Below are 15,333 nucleotides of genomic sequence, written 5' to 3' on the forward strand. Positions count from 1 at the left end.
ACAAACATCAGTGTCACTTTTGTGAAGGATACGAAGGCGGAATCGCAAGTTTTACGAAACGAAATAATAAACAGATAAATGAAGGATTAATATTGATAGTTTATTACTCACATGGCGCGCAAAATAATTAACTTATTCAGCTCCACAATGAAATATTAGCAGTATAAATTCTGACACAAGTGAGCATTATTGTAAATTTCACAACTGCCAACTTGCCAACGTGAAAACCATTTTCTCCGACTACAGTGCTGCCAGATAAGAATATATTAATAATGTTTCAAACAAGAAAAGTAGGTACTTAATATTAATTATATAGATTTTTCACTGCTGCTTACAGTTTTTGTCTCTATCTGATATCTAGTTATTTACTAATATATATTTGCATTATCTATTGAAAGCTGAATATATTTTAAAAGTTATTTTTACTGATTGCCTTTTCTATTGATAAATTTTTCCACATGGTAGGTAAGTACTTTTAATGTATGAATGAAGGATTAGGGATGGGAAACATAAATTCACGTAAATGACATTTAAAAATTTATAGCAAAAAGAGTAGGTACTTAAAAAATATATATTTTGTTAGGTACGTTATAAAAAAATTATGACAGTTATAATCATTAAAGAATTAGGTTTGTTATTTTAACATATATTTTGTATTTTATCAACACAATGCATACAGGGTAACAAAAAAAAATATGTAAAAGTATTTGAAAAAGTCTATCTTTGTATTCATAATATGCCGCGTTTTGTGCAATGAGATTACAACCATGTAATATAAAATCCATACTTTAATAATTATGCAAAAGTATTTATTTACCATTCATAAAAATATTTGTATTTTATAATTGTTAATGTTTATAGTATTATTATTTAAAATAGTTTAACATTTCTATTATTCAAAATTACCTGCATATTATTCAGATTTAAAAAAAAAACGTGATTTATTTTTAACAGTTTTCTACTAAGATTACAAAATGAAAGAAAGCCATGGTGTAAAGATAATGTTGATTAATGCAGTATTAATTTATTTCCAATATCGGCGAAGTAATTCGCTAAAATATTTAAAATGTCGATTATTAACTAAGGTCGACTATCGCCATCTTTCTTTTCGGCTCCACTTCCGCTGGCGCGGGAAAGGGAGGGAAACAGAGAAATGTTCGCAGAATTACGATACGGTTCCTTGTGTTATAGAGGTTAGGAGACCGGCGCGGCTATTGGCCCGAAAGTATTGATTTTTCTAACAGCATTATAGCGAGAAAATACATACACGAACGGACCGCGATCGCAGTTTTGACACAAGTCGCGATTCAGCCCTTACCCGGAAACGTGCGTTCTTTTTCCAAAATCAAAATTACATTTTCAACTAGTTTATTTCAAATAGGTACGGCCCTAAATTTCCCTTTTGTTGGATAATAAATTAGGGGAGAGTGGGATAAGATTCTGTAGTTTTTAATATTTTTTTCGTTGCGGTATCATGTGTCAAATTATAATCAGATGGCCGACGTCTTCCGCATTATGAAAATTTTTGTAACATATTATACGCAATACTTCATTGATTTGTGAGTGAATTGACGTAATGTGCCTACATTTATCTGAAATAAAAAAAATACAATCCTTACGTAAAGTATTAAATTGATATATGTAAAACAAAAATTGTAGATATCAATAATAATGACATTTTAAATAACGGTTTTTACTGTTGTTATTTTAATTACGTTTTAAACCTTTTAAATGCTGTATTTCTCCATTTTTCATTATGTTGAAATAAACCGAGTCAATTTTCTATACTAATATCTACATATTAAAGCAAGAAATATGTCAAAATATTCTCTTCATATGCTTTAAAATATTCTGCTTAATATCATTATTTTATTTAGTAGATTTTTAATACTTAAAACTGCTGGAATTTAAAACATTTTAGTATAAGTTCCGAGAAAATTTCCTCACAGCTGTTTTATCTAAACGTCAGATTTGGCTGATATTTCCTCTAATTTTCACACGCCATTATTATCGTGAGAATTCCTTTAATTTCAATTTATTTGAAACAAAAATTAACTGATATCCTATTTAATATTAAAGTTTGTCAAAAAATCTTTAAGAAAATAACTATTATTAAAATTATTTAAATAGCCTGAAAACCTGAATATGATATAGTTACATTCGGTAAAATTTCACAACTAATTCTTTAATTTTTTTCATTGACTTGCAGATATAAATAAAAGTATAATTTTACAATTGTTTTTAGGCATTATACTTCTTTGCTGTCACAAATAACTTCTGATCTCTCAAGCATTATTTGTTTAGTCAAAGTTTATCCTTAAATTTGTGTATTGCGTGCTATGTTGAAATGGTAATTATTCCTCAGATGTTTGGCGCGCTCTTCGTGTTCGATTTTTTTTTCAATAATGCGGCAAAAGTTCGCAAGACGTGTACCCAAAGTACGTCGCCATTTTGACAAATAATTCTCAGAAGAACCTTGTTACAACATATAATAACTAACTGCTCAAATATTTTCAGTAGCGTCTGAGGAAAGCCATCAAATTTATATAAAAAAAATGTCTGCATTGTCTCTCTCTCTCTCTCTCTCGTGATTACATTCAGTTTTATTATATTTTTTTAGGTCAACGTAGTTTTAAATTAGAAAAAATGAATCAGTGTTGTCGTTTTAATAAAAGTATTTAATCGACGAGTAATCGCGGTGGTCGGGAACACTTTCAATCATTATAAATCGTGCTACATAAGAAATCCTGATGATTGGGTCATTTTGGAACTTGTGCAGAGCTTGTCCATCGATGCCTGTAGACAAGGTATGTAAAATTTTTATTATTAATTATTTTATTTTAAAGATTCATTGTTATTAAGACGAAACGCGTGTGAACTTTAAATTTTCATCATAATCATATCAAAACTAAAATTGTTCTACGAACGTTGATGTTAAAAAGGAAATACGTATGTAAATACTGGACTGATTAATTATGTTCATTGGTAATATTTATATATTTATACATACGTATTAGATTATAAGATATAACAGTTACATAAAAGGGATTTAATATACGTAGGTGAAAAATTACTTCCTCGTTTGAAGAGATTTATAACTACGAAGCAATATCTTCCAACCAACCAAAAACAGACTATTGATAATGGTTAAAGATTAAATATTATAAGCCTGTTTGAATTTAGGGGGCAGATAGTATTTGTGCATAAGTTTGGACGAAAAAATAAAGTTATTTATTTATTTTATTAATCAGAGTATGAATCAATAAATATGAATAACGTAATATATTAATTATTATTATTTATGTTGAAAGCTCAACATACAAAACATAAATAAAATAAGCAATAATAATAAATTTGTATAATTTACACAGCGCCATTTTCGTAAAATACTACCTCAAAGGTGCTTCTAAAGAGTGGATATCGCTCACTCCTTTCAAGAACGTCATAAATCAAAAAACTTTATTTTTCAGAAGAACGTTTTTAGTTTAAAAATATAATACAATGTATTAAAAAGAAATATCAAGCCACTTATTGAACTTTTTACTGTGTAACAGATCATTTTAGGTAAAACCTTAAGGTTTTTCCTCCATTTATAAAATATTTCGTATGTTTAAAAAAATAATTAAACAATGTCTTTTCTTCAAAATGCAAAAACAACACTTTCTGCCTTGTAGCGGGTAAATATTAAGTTACAAATATGCCTCTTTTGCTGGGACATAGTATATTTTCTGGGCATACCGAAAACATGCACAACTGAAAATTGTCGATTTTTGGTTTATGACGTTTTTGAAAGGAGTGAGCGATATGATAATGATAATAATAGATTTCAAAAAAAGGTCGTCAATCGGTCTCGGAGCGTCGAGTGGACCTTTATTATTGCGCCCTCTCGGTCTTCTTCGCAATTTTAATTATAGGATATATATATACAAGTTCAACAAAAAAATGTAGTGTGGTTGTCAATCATGGAGTAGAATGGTGAATGTTACACGTGTGTACAGAGATCGCTTAAACCAGCCAAACACATCGTAAGCCCTATAATACCCAGGATTCCATATTCTTCTTCATCTATGTTGAGATGTTAAAAATTATTTAAACTAAAAATGGAAGCATGAAGGTAGTAAACTAGGTGAAAGAAAAATAATTCAATTGAACGGAATACTTGCATTTTATTTATTTATTTTTATTTATTTTTTATTATTAAGTATTTGGACACTCTCAAAATGTTGGAATACTTGCATGCTATTATCTAGGCGATGTGATAAACTTTTTAAAATATTACAGAGAGAACGCACTAAATTGTCTAAGTAACTTTTTTGTCTATGTAGTATTAAGACAAAAATTTATAACAAGAAGCTAAACTGGCAGTGCACAACGGAGTCCTGGTTCCAACTCTAATGTATGGAAGTGAAACATGGAGTTGGCAAAAGAAGGATGAAAGTAGACTGAATGCAGTCGAAATGCGATCTCTCAGAAGAATGTGCGACAAAACGATGTATGATAGATGTGCAAATAGTGAAATAAGGAAGGAATGCAAAGCTGAGATAAGCATTATCGATAAAATTAAGAAAGGTGTGTTGACATGGTTTGGACATGTAGAACGAATGAGTGAGGAAAGAACGGTAAAACAAATTTATGAGGCGAATGTTAGTGGGAAAAGAAGCAGAGGAAGACCGAGAAAAACATGGAACGATCAGGTATGCCAAATACTTGAAAGTGGTCAGGTTAGGAGTCGTAACAATCGGCAGGTATGTATGAGGAGATGCATGAACGTGGAAGAGGCGAAGAATGTTTGGAAGGACAGAATGGTGTGGCGCTCTATTCTCTCTACCTACCCCTGCGGGGAAGCGGCGTGATGGTTTTTTATTTTATTATAACAAGACATTATAACATAGATAAATTATAACATAGATTTACAGCGAAGGCTTAACTTACACTATAAAAAGTCCTCGTACTAACGCTAATGTATGGAAGTGAAGGATAGAGTATGCAAAGGAAGGATGAAAAATGAAAGTAAACTGAATGCAGTCGAAATGCGATATTTCAGTGCAGCAAAATGATATGTGATAAATATTGGATTGGTGATATCAGGAAAGAATAATAGTTTAAAAGGTGCTTTGCTACTAAAATATCTTGAAAAATAATATATTTAAGCGATTTGTTATTTTATTATCGCATTAAAATAAACAATGGTTTACAAAAGTATTTTTTTTCTCTTTCTACATATATTGTTATACAAGTAAACATTTTATAAGGAATACCGATAAAGACATATCGCTCACTCCTTTCAACAACGTCATATATCAAAAATCGTCAATTTTGAGGCATGTTTTCGGGATGCCCAGAAAATGTACGATATCCCAGAAAAAGCATCATATTTTTAACTTAATATTTACCCGTCACAGGGCGAAAAGTGTTGTTTTTGCATTTTGAAGAAAAGGTATTATTTAATTATTTTTTGAAATATACTAAATATTTTTCAAATGGAGAAAAAATATTCTGGTTTTACCTAAAAAGATCTGTTGTATAATAAAAAGTTCAATAAGTAAGTGGCTTGATATTTATTTTTATTACATTTTATTATATTTTTAAACTTTGAAAACGATCTCCTGAAAAATCTAGTTTTTTTTATAGATGACGTTAAAAGGAGTAAGCGATATGAAAAAATAACTAAAAAATGAATAGATTAAAACATTATTTATTTTTAATTTAATCTATTATTATCATTTTAATATTTAAATCATTTAGTTTGTCGTTAGTCACTTTTACTTTTTCATTTTTTTTACAAAAATGTAATGTAAGTGTATAACTACTTAGGTAGGTACCATTAATGCTGTAATCTATATAATCTATTTAATAAAAAATAACAGTTTTAACCATAAAGTGCACTTTATAAAATAAAATAAAAAAGGTTTTTATAAAAATTTAATCTCACAGTAAATATTTAAACATCCTTAGAATATATTTTTAAAAGTTTTTTCTACTACCTATGATTTCCTTCGTCCTTTTATGGATGTCCTAGAAGGTACAGCCTTTGATGTGTATTTCCTTGAATATCTGAAAAATGATAACGATGTCTTATAAAAAAAGACTCATCATTTCGGTCCTTGCTTCATTATTATTGTTGGAAACGGTATATTTTCTTTTATTTGAAAACTTATATAAAGGCTCTAAGCATCCAAATATGTTCTTATTTCATCGATTTTGACGAACCGCCAAGTCAGGTATAAGACGTGGCATCCTATGAATGTGTATGGACTGTGTAGGTTAGGAAAAATAGATTTTTGGGTGTCCGCCAATATTAATAGCACTCCCATTTTGGCTACCTTTTCCAAAGCGTATTAGTTTTACACAGGTTTTTTTAAAAAAAAAAGGTCCCGGAACTCACTTTATGTCAAGATTCTCACTAAAATAAATTATATTAAAATATTGTTCAAATAAAATAAAATTTAAACCAATTTTTCCTTTTATTTCCTTCATCTATGTATGTTGAGATGTCAAAAAGTTAATTCCTATAAAAAATAACTCCTATAATTGGAGATAATCCAGATTTGTGAGTAAGTATTTGGACACACTCAAAATGTTGTAAATAAATATATGACATGGCCGATGACATAATATATTGCAATTTTGCTGACATATATATATATATATATATATATATATATATATATATATATATATATATATATATATATATATATATATAAACATATAAATATATATATATATATATATATATATATATATATATATATATATATATATATATATATATATATATATATATATATATATATATATATATATATATATATACACATATAAGAGATGCAGAGCAAAGTCGCATATTTTAAGGGTGATTTAAATTATTTAATAAACTTTCCACAGCTATTTATTCCTGACCTGTTTTTATCCCCTTAATTATAGATTATGTGAAATTTTCCTCCTACCTTGTTATCAAACTTTTCCAACTTTTCCCATTTCACACTGATTCTAAAAATTGCTTCACAATTAGGCCGAGTTGCTTTCTAATATTTTAACGCCAGCCTTTTGTCTTACGGTGAAAATTAATTATAAAATTAGGCAAAGTTTCCACGAAAGTAAAACTTTTTACTCAACAATTAATACCTGAAAAATATTCACAAAAAACGAAGTATACCTTTTCATTAAATAATTCACTTTGTGGTAATATCTATTCATGTTTAATTTGAGTTTGACTTTGTAAATACCACTATTTCTAAAAATCTATTATGACTCACTCCTTTTAACAACGTCATATATCAAAAATCGACTATTTTCAGTTGTGTACGTTTTCGGAATACCCAAAAAATGTACTATATCCCAGCAAAAGTAGCATATTTTTAACTTAATATTTACCCGCTACAGGACAGAAAGTGTTGTTTTTGAATTTTGAAGAAAAGGTATTGTTTAATATTTTTTTTTAAATATACGAAATATTTTTCAAATGGAGAAAAAACCTTCAGGTTTTACCTAAAAAGATCTGGTGTACAGTAAAAGTTCAATAAGTAGCTTGATTATTATTTTTAATACATTGTATTATATTATTGAAGTTTAAAAACGATCTCCTGAAAAATCAAGTTTTTGATATGTGACGTTGTTGAAAGGAGTGAGCGACATGTTTCGATGCATTCCACTACTAAGACGCCATCCACAGTCACGCTACATCCCACTGGGTCCGAGAGAACACCATGCTCTTAGTCTTTGTAGATAATATAGTCATGTATTTTTGACTAGCAAGATGGAATGCGTGCAAGAGTAGTTGCAGGTCCTTCTTCTTCTTCTTTTTAATGGCTTTTCACGCATCTTGAGCTTTCTAGCCAGTGTCGAGTTATTTAGTTGCAAGTCCCCCTCAGTCTCAGCGAATACAACAGCGTCATCCGCATAGCAGACAACATCCATGATAAGATTGAAGAGGAATGGACTCGTACTGCCTGATGCCAGTATTTGAGATTCGATTTAAATTATGTATAACTACCATATATTAAATACGTCACTGCCGAATGATGCGATCCATTTTAAGTCTGCCCACTTTTATTATCCATTTAAATAGCTGTTTTATACTTTGTTTCATTTTACAACGACTTTATGGATATTATTTTTTGACATCTCATCAAAGATGAAGAAGAATATGGAAGTCTGGGCATTTACGGGGCTGACGACCGTCATAGGCTGGTTTAAGTGATCACTTTACACATGTGTAACATTCACCAATTCTACCCATTATTGACAACCACACTACTCAAATTCTTGGAAGTTCTATATATTTATGAACCTTGTTCTTGAATCACTAGAACTTCACTAGAGACATCTATTGGTGAGATGTAAAGAAGCTTTTTATTAAGCAGAAACTCTTATATTAGTATGTGAGATCCGAATCCTGGATTATAATCACACACATGAGAAACGCCAGAAAATACGATTTTCATTTTTATTATTAAGCTTATAATTTGACCAGATAATTTATTTACAACATTTTGAGTGTGTCCATATACTTGTTCACAAAATCTGGATTATCTCCAATTACAGGAGTTATTTTCATATAATTTTTTTTTTATAATAATTTTTTTTTCACTTTATGGATAATGGAAGTAGGTTGTACAACTTTATTGCATATTAGTCATAGTCCTTTTTACCAAAAGAGGTTCGTGCTAGGTTTTATTTTATGTGTTTAATACCTACTTTTATTTTAAACATTAATAATACTTCTAAATAAGTCATTAATATTAAGTCATAGAACTCAATTTAATCTCGCAACTGCTCATAAATATGAATTGCGAATCGTTAAAAGGCAAATGGGGTAGCTCGATATACATTTGTTGTTTGTTATAAAATACGATGTAATCAAATGAAATAATCTCTCTCTGAAACGAGCTACCTTTTATTGCAGTCGTAAAAATGGTAATCTGTTATAGGTGTACAAAGAAAATAAATGGCTAGATTTGTTCTTCAAAAATAATTTTTCCAATGCTGTAATAGGTCATCGTAAAAGATCGACACGGGAGAGAGATTTCGGTTCGATTCATTTTAGTATTTCAAGGTTTTTCGGCACTTAAATTCAATATGCGCATCATTTTCACACATGAAAATGACGCGGAATGTCACAACACATCTAAATATGTCGCTCACTCTTTTCAACAACGTCATAAATCAAAAATCGTCAATTTTCACTTGTGCGTGTTTTCGAAATGCCCAGAAAATGTACTATATCCCAGCAAAAGCGGCATATTTTTTACTTAATATTTACCCGCAACAGGGCAGAATGTGTTGTTTTTGCATTTTGAAGAAAAGGTATTGTTTAATTATTTTTTTTTAAATATACAAAATATTTTTCAAATGGAGAAAAAACCTTCAGGTTTTACGTAAAAATATTTGGTGCAATGTAAAAATTCAATAAGTGGCTTGATATTTATTTTTAATGCATTTTATTAAATTTTAAACTTTAAAAACGATCTCCTGAAAAATCAAGTTTTTTTTATATGAGGTTGTTGAAAGGAGTGAGCGATGTGTCATAATAGATTTCAAGAAATAGTGGTATATATAAAGTCAAATTCAGAAATATATCTTCCTACAACTGAATTAAACTCTTAGCGCTCGAGTGCCCCCGTAGAGGCGGCACATATGGTTTGCCGTATTATTCGAGTGCCGCCGTTGCGGCGGCATGAAAAAAGAGACTTATTCCGGAATATATTTGAATAAAGTTTCTTTTTTCCTTTTTAATAAAATTGATGTCAATTCAACTTAGAAAAAACGTAATGAAATAGAGAATGTGCTGTGTTCGGTAACATCGTTTTTCTAAGTATGAATAAAAATTAATTTCCAGAAAATCAATACTAACATTAATGGGTAAAAAAGCGAACGAAACTCGCGATCGAAGGTAATTTAAATATCATTAGCAACTACAATTTGTATGGAACCTTTGCGAAAAATGCTCTTAGGAAAATTTCCTCATTTACTTCTTTCAAATCGTGTTTATGTCAAAAAACATTAATATAGGGAAGGATCTTGCGTACATATAAAAAATTGTCTCCACTTTATAAGTTTGGAGTAAGGTCCTTACAATATATTGCCTATTAAATATGCTGACCTTTAAATATGAATTTGTAAACAATACCTTACCCAAATATTTTAAGGATAAAATAGTGTTAAACCAAAATTTTCATGAACATATTACTAGAAATAAGGATAGAATAAGACTGCCATTGTTGGAAAAAACCGAGTCACAAAATTGTTTTATGTAAAAGGGTTTAAAAATGTATGATGAGATGCCTGAATGTATGAAGAAGGAAAAGACTCTGAAAGAATTTTAAAATAAATATTTTGTTTACTGTAAAAAGATTTAAATAAATATATATATATATATATATATATATATATATATATATATATATATATATATATATATATATAAATATATATATATATATATATATATATATATATATATATATATATATAATAAATATATATATATATATAATAAATATATATATATATATATATATAAATATATATATATATATATATATATATATATATATATATATATATATATATATATATATATATATATATATATATATATATATATATATATATATATATATATATATATATATATGTATATATATATATATATATATATATATATATATATATATATATATATATATATATATATATATATATATATATATATATATATATATATATATATATATATATATATATATATATATATATATATATATATATATATGTTTAATTATTAAGGTAAGTAATAGTTTATATTAGTGTAATATAAGCTATTTAAAGAAATAATAAAAAATAAAATACCCAAATTAACCAGCTGCCTGACATATTTATATTAAATAGAACCCAGTCAGGGATCCAAAATGAATGAAACAGAAAAAATACTTTATGGAAGGATTTTTGTGTAAGGGATTCATTGTATTTTCGCATTTATATATTTTAAACATGCTTAATACCTTATCTTTTTTTATATGCCTATTTACTATTCCAATTTATAGTTTTTTATTTTAAATTTTTCCCTTTGATAGTTTAGTTAAATTTTTAACATTTTTCTTCCTTATTTGTGCTTCAGTCTTGTTAACCTTATTTCCATGTATTATGTATTTAATATGTTTTTAAATAAATAAATTAAAAGTTTACTCAAATCAACCGTATATTCATTCCGCTGCAAACTCACACAAGAAGCGTCGTGCGAATCATATAATTAAAAATATGTTAAAACAAATTTATGTAGCGAACGTAGTTGGTAATAGAAGAAAAGGAAGACCGGGGAAAAGTTACATATCTGGGTTCCCTACAAAGTAAAAGGAGTAGAGGAAGACCGAGGAAAACTAAGCATGATCAGTTATATCAAATACTTGAAAGCGTCCGGGTCCGGAGTCGACATAATCGGCGGGTATAATACATATGTATGAGGAAATAAATGAATGTGGAAGAGACGAATAATGTTTTCAAAGAGAGTGGCCAACTTTTCTCTCTGCCTTCCCCTGCAGAGGAGCAGCGTGATGCTTTAGCAGTTAATTGGTCATTTTAAATTAGATTGCAAAGCCACGAAATACTTTTAAAAAATCCGCCAATATTTACGTCTCATTTAGGATATATATATATATATATATATATATATATATATATATATATATATATATATATATATATATATATATATATATATATATATATGTGTGTGTGTATATATATATATATGTATATATATATAAATATATTACAAGAAAATTACAGGCCAATAGCGATTTCCACCATGGCGGCAAAAACCATAGAAAACATAATGATGGAGAAAGCTGTTGAAAACCTAAAAACGACCGACAACCAATTTGGTTTTAAAAAAGGATCGAGAACGGACACAGCTATCTTCGCTGTTAAAAATACTATAAATATATATGTGCGCCGAAATACGCCAGTATATGCCTGTTTTATGGATCTCAGGAAAGCATATGATACAGTAGTACATCACATTTTGGAAGAAAAAATACAAAAATCAATTGAATGTCCTACGACGAAATGCATGTTAAAAAACTGGAACGAAAATCTCATTTATAGAGTAAAATGGGGGACCGAAACCTCAACTCCGTTTAAAGCCCAGCGAGGACTCAAACAAGGTGGAATCACATCTCCTTGCCTATTTAACCTTTACGTGGATGCATTACATGATAGGTTAAACCAAGTAAATGCGGGATGCTCCATAGGAGGAGGGAGAGTGAATGCCATCTCATACGCCGATGATATGGTCCTGATGGCACCATCGATAGCTGGCCTACGTAAACTTATTGCCATCTGTGAATGTTACGCCACAGAAAACGGCCTAGAGTACAACGCCAAAAAATGTGAGCTTGTGGTATTTAAACCCAAAAATTACTCATTAAAGGTACCGCCCATAACTATAAATGGACAAGAAGTTAAGCGGGTAAGTAGCTTCAAGTATTTGGGACATATCCTACAGGAGAACTGTGCGGATGATGAGGACATCAAGCGCCAGTATCGTGCTCATTGCGTGCGGTCCAATATGCTGACACGCCGCTTTGCCCACTGCTCCGCGCAGGTAAAAAATAGACTGTTCCAAGTGTTGTGTACGCAGCAATACGGCAGCGAGCTATGGTGTAAGGTTACACAACGAAGCTTAAAGAGCATGAAAATATGCTACAATAACGGCTACAGAGCTTTAATGAAGTTACCCCGACACTGCAGCGCGAGTGGTATGTTTGCCACAGCACGCCTACCACATTGGGATGGCCTGTTAAGGCACCGAGTGGCAGGCTTCCGGGAGAGGCTGATAAAGAGCTCCAACCTCATCATAAAGCGGCTTGTGGAGCACAGATGGGGGCTGGACATGTGGCGGCACTGGAGCGCAGTGCTGCGTTTGCCAGCGAGCTAATTTTCGTCTACATCTCTCCAAATTTATTATTATTTTTATTTTTATTTTTATTTTTTATTATTTCTTTCAATTTCTTATTTCCTTCCTATTTCTAATTTCATTGTTTAAATAAAATGTTGTAAAACATATATGGCTGACTAAGTATTGCACCCACCACTTAGTCAAGCTGGAATAAAGAGTTAAAAAAAAAAAAAAAAAAAAAAAAATATATATATATATATATATATATATATATATATATATATATATATATATATATATATATATATATAAATATATATATATATTTTTTTTTTAATAATTTTATTCATTTCTTTAATTAGCTTATATTACACTAATATTAACTTTTATTTTTACTTAAATATTGTATATTTATATCTCCTTACAGCAAACAAAACATTTATTTTAAAATTCTTTCATACTCTTTTCATTCTTCATACATTCAGGCATCTCATCATACATATTCAAACCCTTGTGCGTTAAACAATTTTGTGACGAGGTTTTTTTCAACAATGGCAGTCTTATTTTATCCTTAGTAGTTTATCTAGTAATATAATTAACCACCACACTTAAATTTACTGAGAGGTAATTATTTTCAATTCAATATTCGCATATTTGTAACAGGTTGTTTATTTTTTACGCGCGTACTCTACCGGATGTGTTTTGATGGAACATGTTAGGTTTCGTGACGTCATGGACCTAGATCGCAGGTTGGCAACATTTGGATATTTAGTTCCAACACTTATTAACGATATTACTTAAGTAGGTACCAAGTCCGGCATCAAGCATATAGCAGTGGCAAGCCTTAACATTTCAAGATAAGATATATAAATACATACACATGACGCAGAAGAAGAAGAAAAACACATGATTTTTCAACCTTGTAAATATGACATAGAATTTCGCCTAGCTTCTCAACAGTCGAATGACATACGTCTAAAATATAGACAACATTATAGAGGTAGAATGGTGAATGTAACACGTGTGTAAAATGATCACTTAAACCAGTCTTTGCCAGATCGCAAGCTCTTTAAATGCCTAGTATTCTATATTCTTCTCTTATGTTGAGATATCAATAAAAAAAATTAATGTCTATATAAAATTACCAATAACTTTATATGAACATTTTAAAAAACATTTTTTTTAAATATATATATATATATATATATATATATATATATATATATATATATATATATATATATATATATATATATATATATATATATATTTTTAAAACACGGATACTTCACCTCAATGTTGTTTTTAATTACTTAACATCCAAGTGACTCTGAAATCTAGCTACGGCTTATACCACACCGCTTATCATGGCCCTTTCTATAGTCTTTACCTACTCGTGAGTGGATTTACTCTTTATGTTAAAAGTTACTTTTTAATTTTCACTCATGAATTCCATGTAATTCACGAGTGAAAATTATATGTAAAAACACTTGCTGAATTTTATTTCTTCATATTAGTCGTAATTCGCTTTTTTACTTAGAAGTTTGTCGACCTCTGGCCTAGACCACAATTCACCAAGCTAGGAAAACAATCATAAGAGAGGTATTTTATTACCTTTGACTTTGAAAACTGTTAAGGAGCGTAGAAACACATTTTGACGTGCGTGTGTTTAATTTATATGTATCGATAAAAAGCTTTTTGCTATTTAGAGTCATAGTCGTACGAAGTAGTTGATGGTGTTACCCTATGGAAATTATTCGGAAGTGTTTGTATGAATACTAATTAGTAATGGGTAACTAAGAATACGAAGGTCTTTTGAAGTAATAATAATAATAAAACCCTTATCCGCACCCCAATGGTGCATAGGGCACTGTGTCATATAAACGCAGTGTTATCTTGATCGTTTACACATGAAGGAAAGGTGATCAGCCCTCCGCTTCAGGTACCAGTCCATGGTAATATTGAATAAATATTACAGTGAAAAAATCACTTATATTTATTTTACCCCCTTGGGAATCGAACCCGGGACCTTCAGAACGGTAGCCGAGCGTGCTGACCATTACACTACGGAGGCGACTTGAAGTATACTTTGAAGTAACACACTTTTATTTATTACTAGCTGTACCCGACCACGCATTGCTTTGCGTCAGTCTGAATAAATGGAAATTATTGAAAATATAAAAACATTTTGAGTGTGTCCAAAACTTGTTCACAAATCTGGATTATCTCCAACTCTGAAATTTTGAATAAGCTTCACATACGGTGTTTGAAAATGATGCGGAATGCATCGAAACACGTGTCACAGTAGATTTTAATAAATAGTGGTATTTACCAAGTAAACTTTAATTAAAAATGGAAAGATTTTACCACAAAGTGACTGCCGAATCAATGAATGAAATTAGAAGTTATTTATTGCATTATTTTTTGACATC

General features: G+C 29.6%; 2 protein-coding genes across 13 annotated transcripts in view; one reads left to right on the forward strand and one right to left on the reverse strand.

Moving 5' to 3' along the window:
- Positions 1-238, reverse strand: part of RhoGAPp190 (Rho GTPase-activating protein 190) — a 43,291-nt gene extending 43,053 nt beyond the window's left edge. For 5 of the 8 annotated variants that reach the window (XM_088264103.1, XM_088264102.1, XM_088264100.1 and 2 more), the window contains exon 1: positions 112-231. The gene's annotated coding sequence lies outside the window, so the exon portion shown is untranslated. Of the gene's footprint in view, positions 1-111 lie in introns of all 8 variants that reach the window. The other 3 variants (XM_088264104.1, XM_088264101.1, XM_088264097.1) reach the window with 1 other exon arrangement.
- A 1,063-nt stretch (positions 239-1,301) lies between these two features.
- The window catches only part of LOC148306962 (uncharacterized), an 89,139-nt gene continuing 75,107 nt past the window's right edge, over positions 1,302-15,333 (forward strand). For all 5 annotated transcript variants that reach the window (XM_088264125.1, XM_088264127.1, XM_088264126.1 and 2 more), the window contains exons 1-2: positions 1,302-1,381; positions 2,621-2,807. In XM_088264125.1, coding sequence (XP_088120251.1) covers positions 2,751-2,807 — 57 coding nt within the window. In that variant the 5' untranslated portion in view covers positions 1,302-1,381; positions 2,621-2,750. The remainder of the gene's footprint in view (positions 1,382-2,620; positions 2,808-15,333) is intronic.

This window comes from Brachycentrus maculatus, unplaced genomic scaffold (genome assembly GCF_059751285.1).
Source record: "Brachycentrus maculatus isolate JH-2025_06_01 unplaced genomic scaffold, ASM5975128v1 h1tg000216l, whole genome shotgun sequence".
NCBI lineage: Eukaryota > Metazoa > Arthropoda > Insecta > Trichoptera > Brachycentridae > Brachycentrus > Brachycentrus maculatus.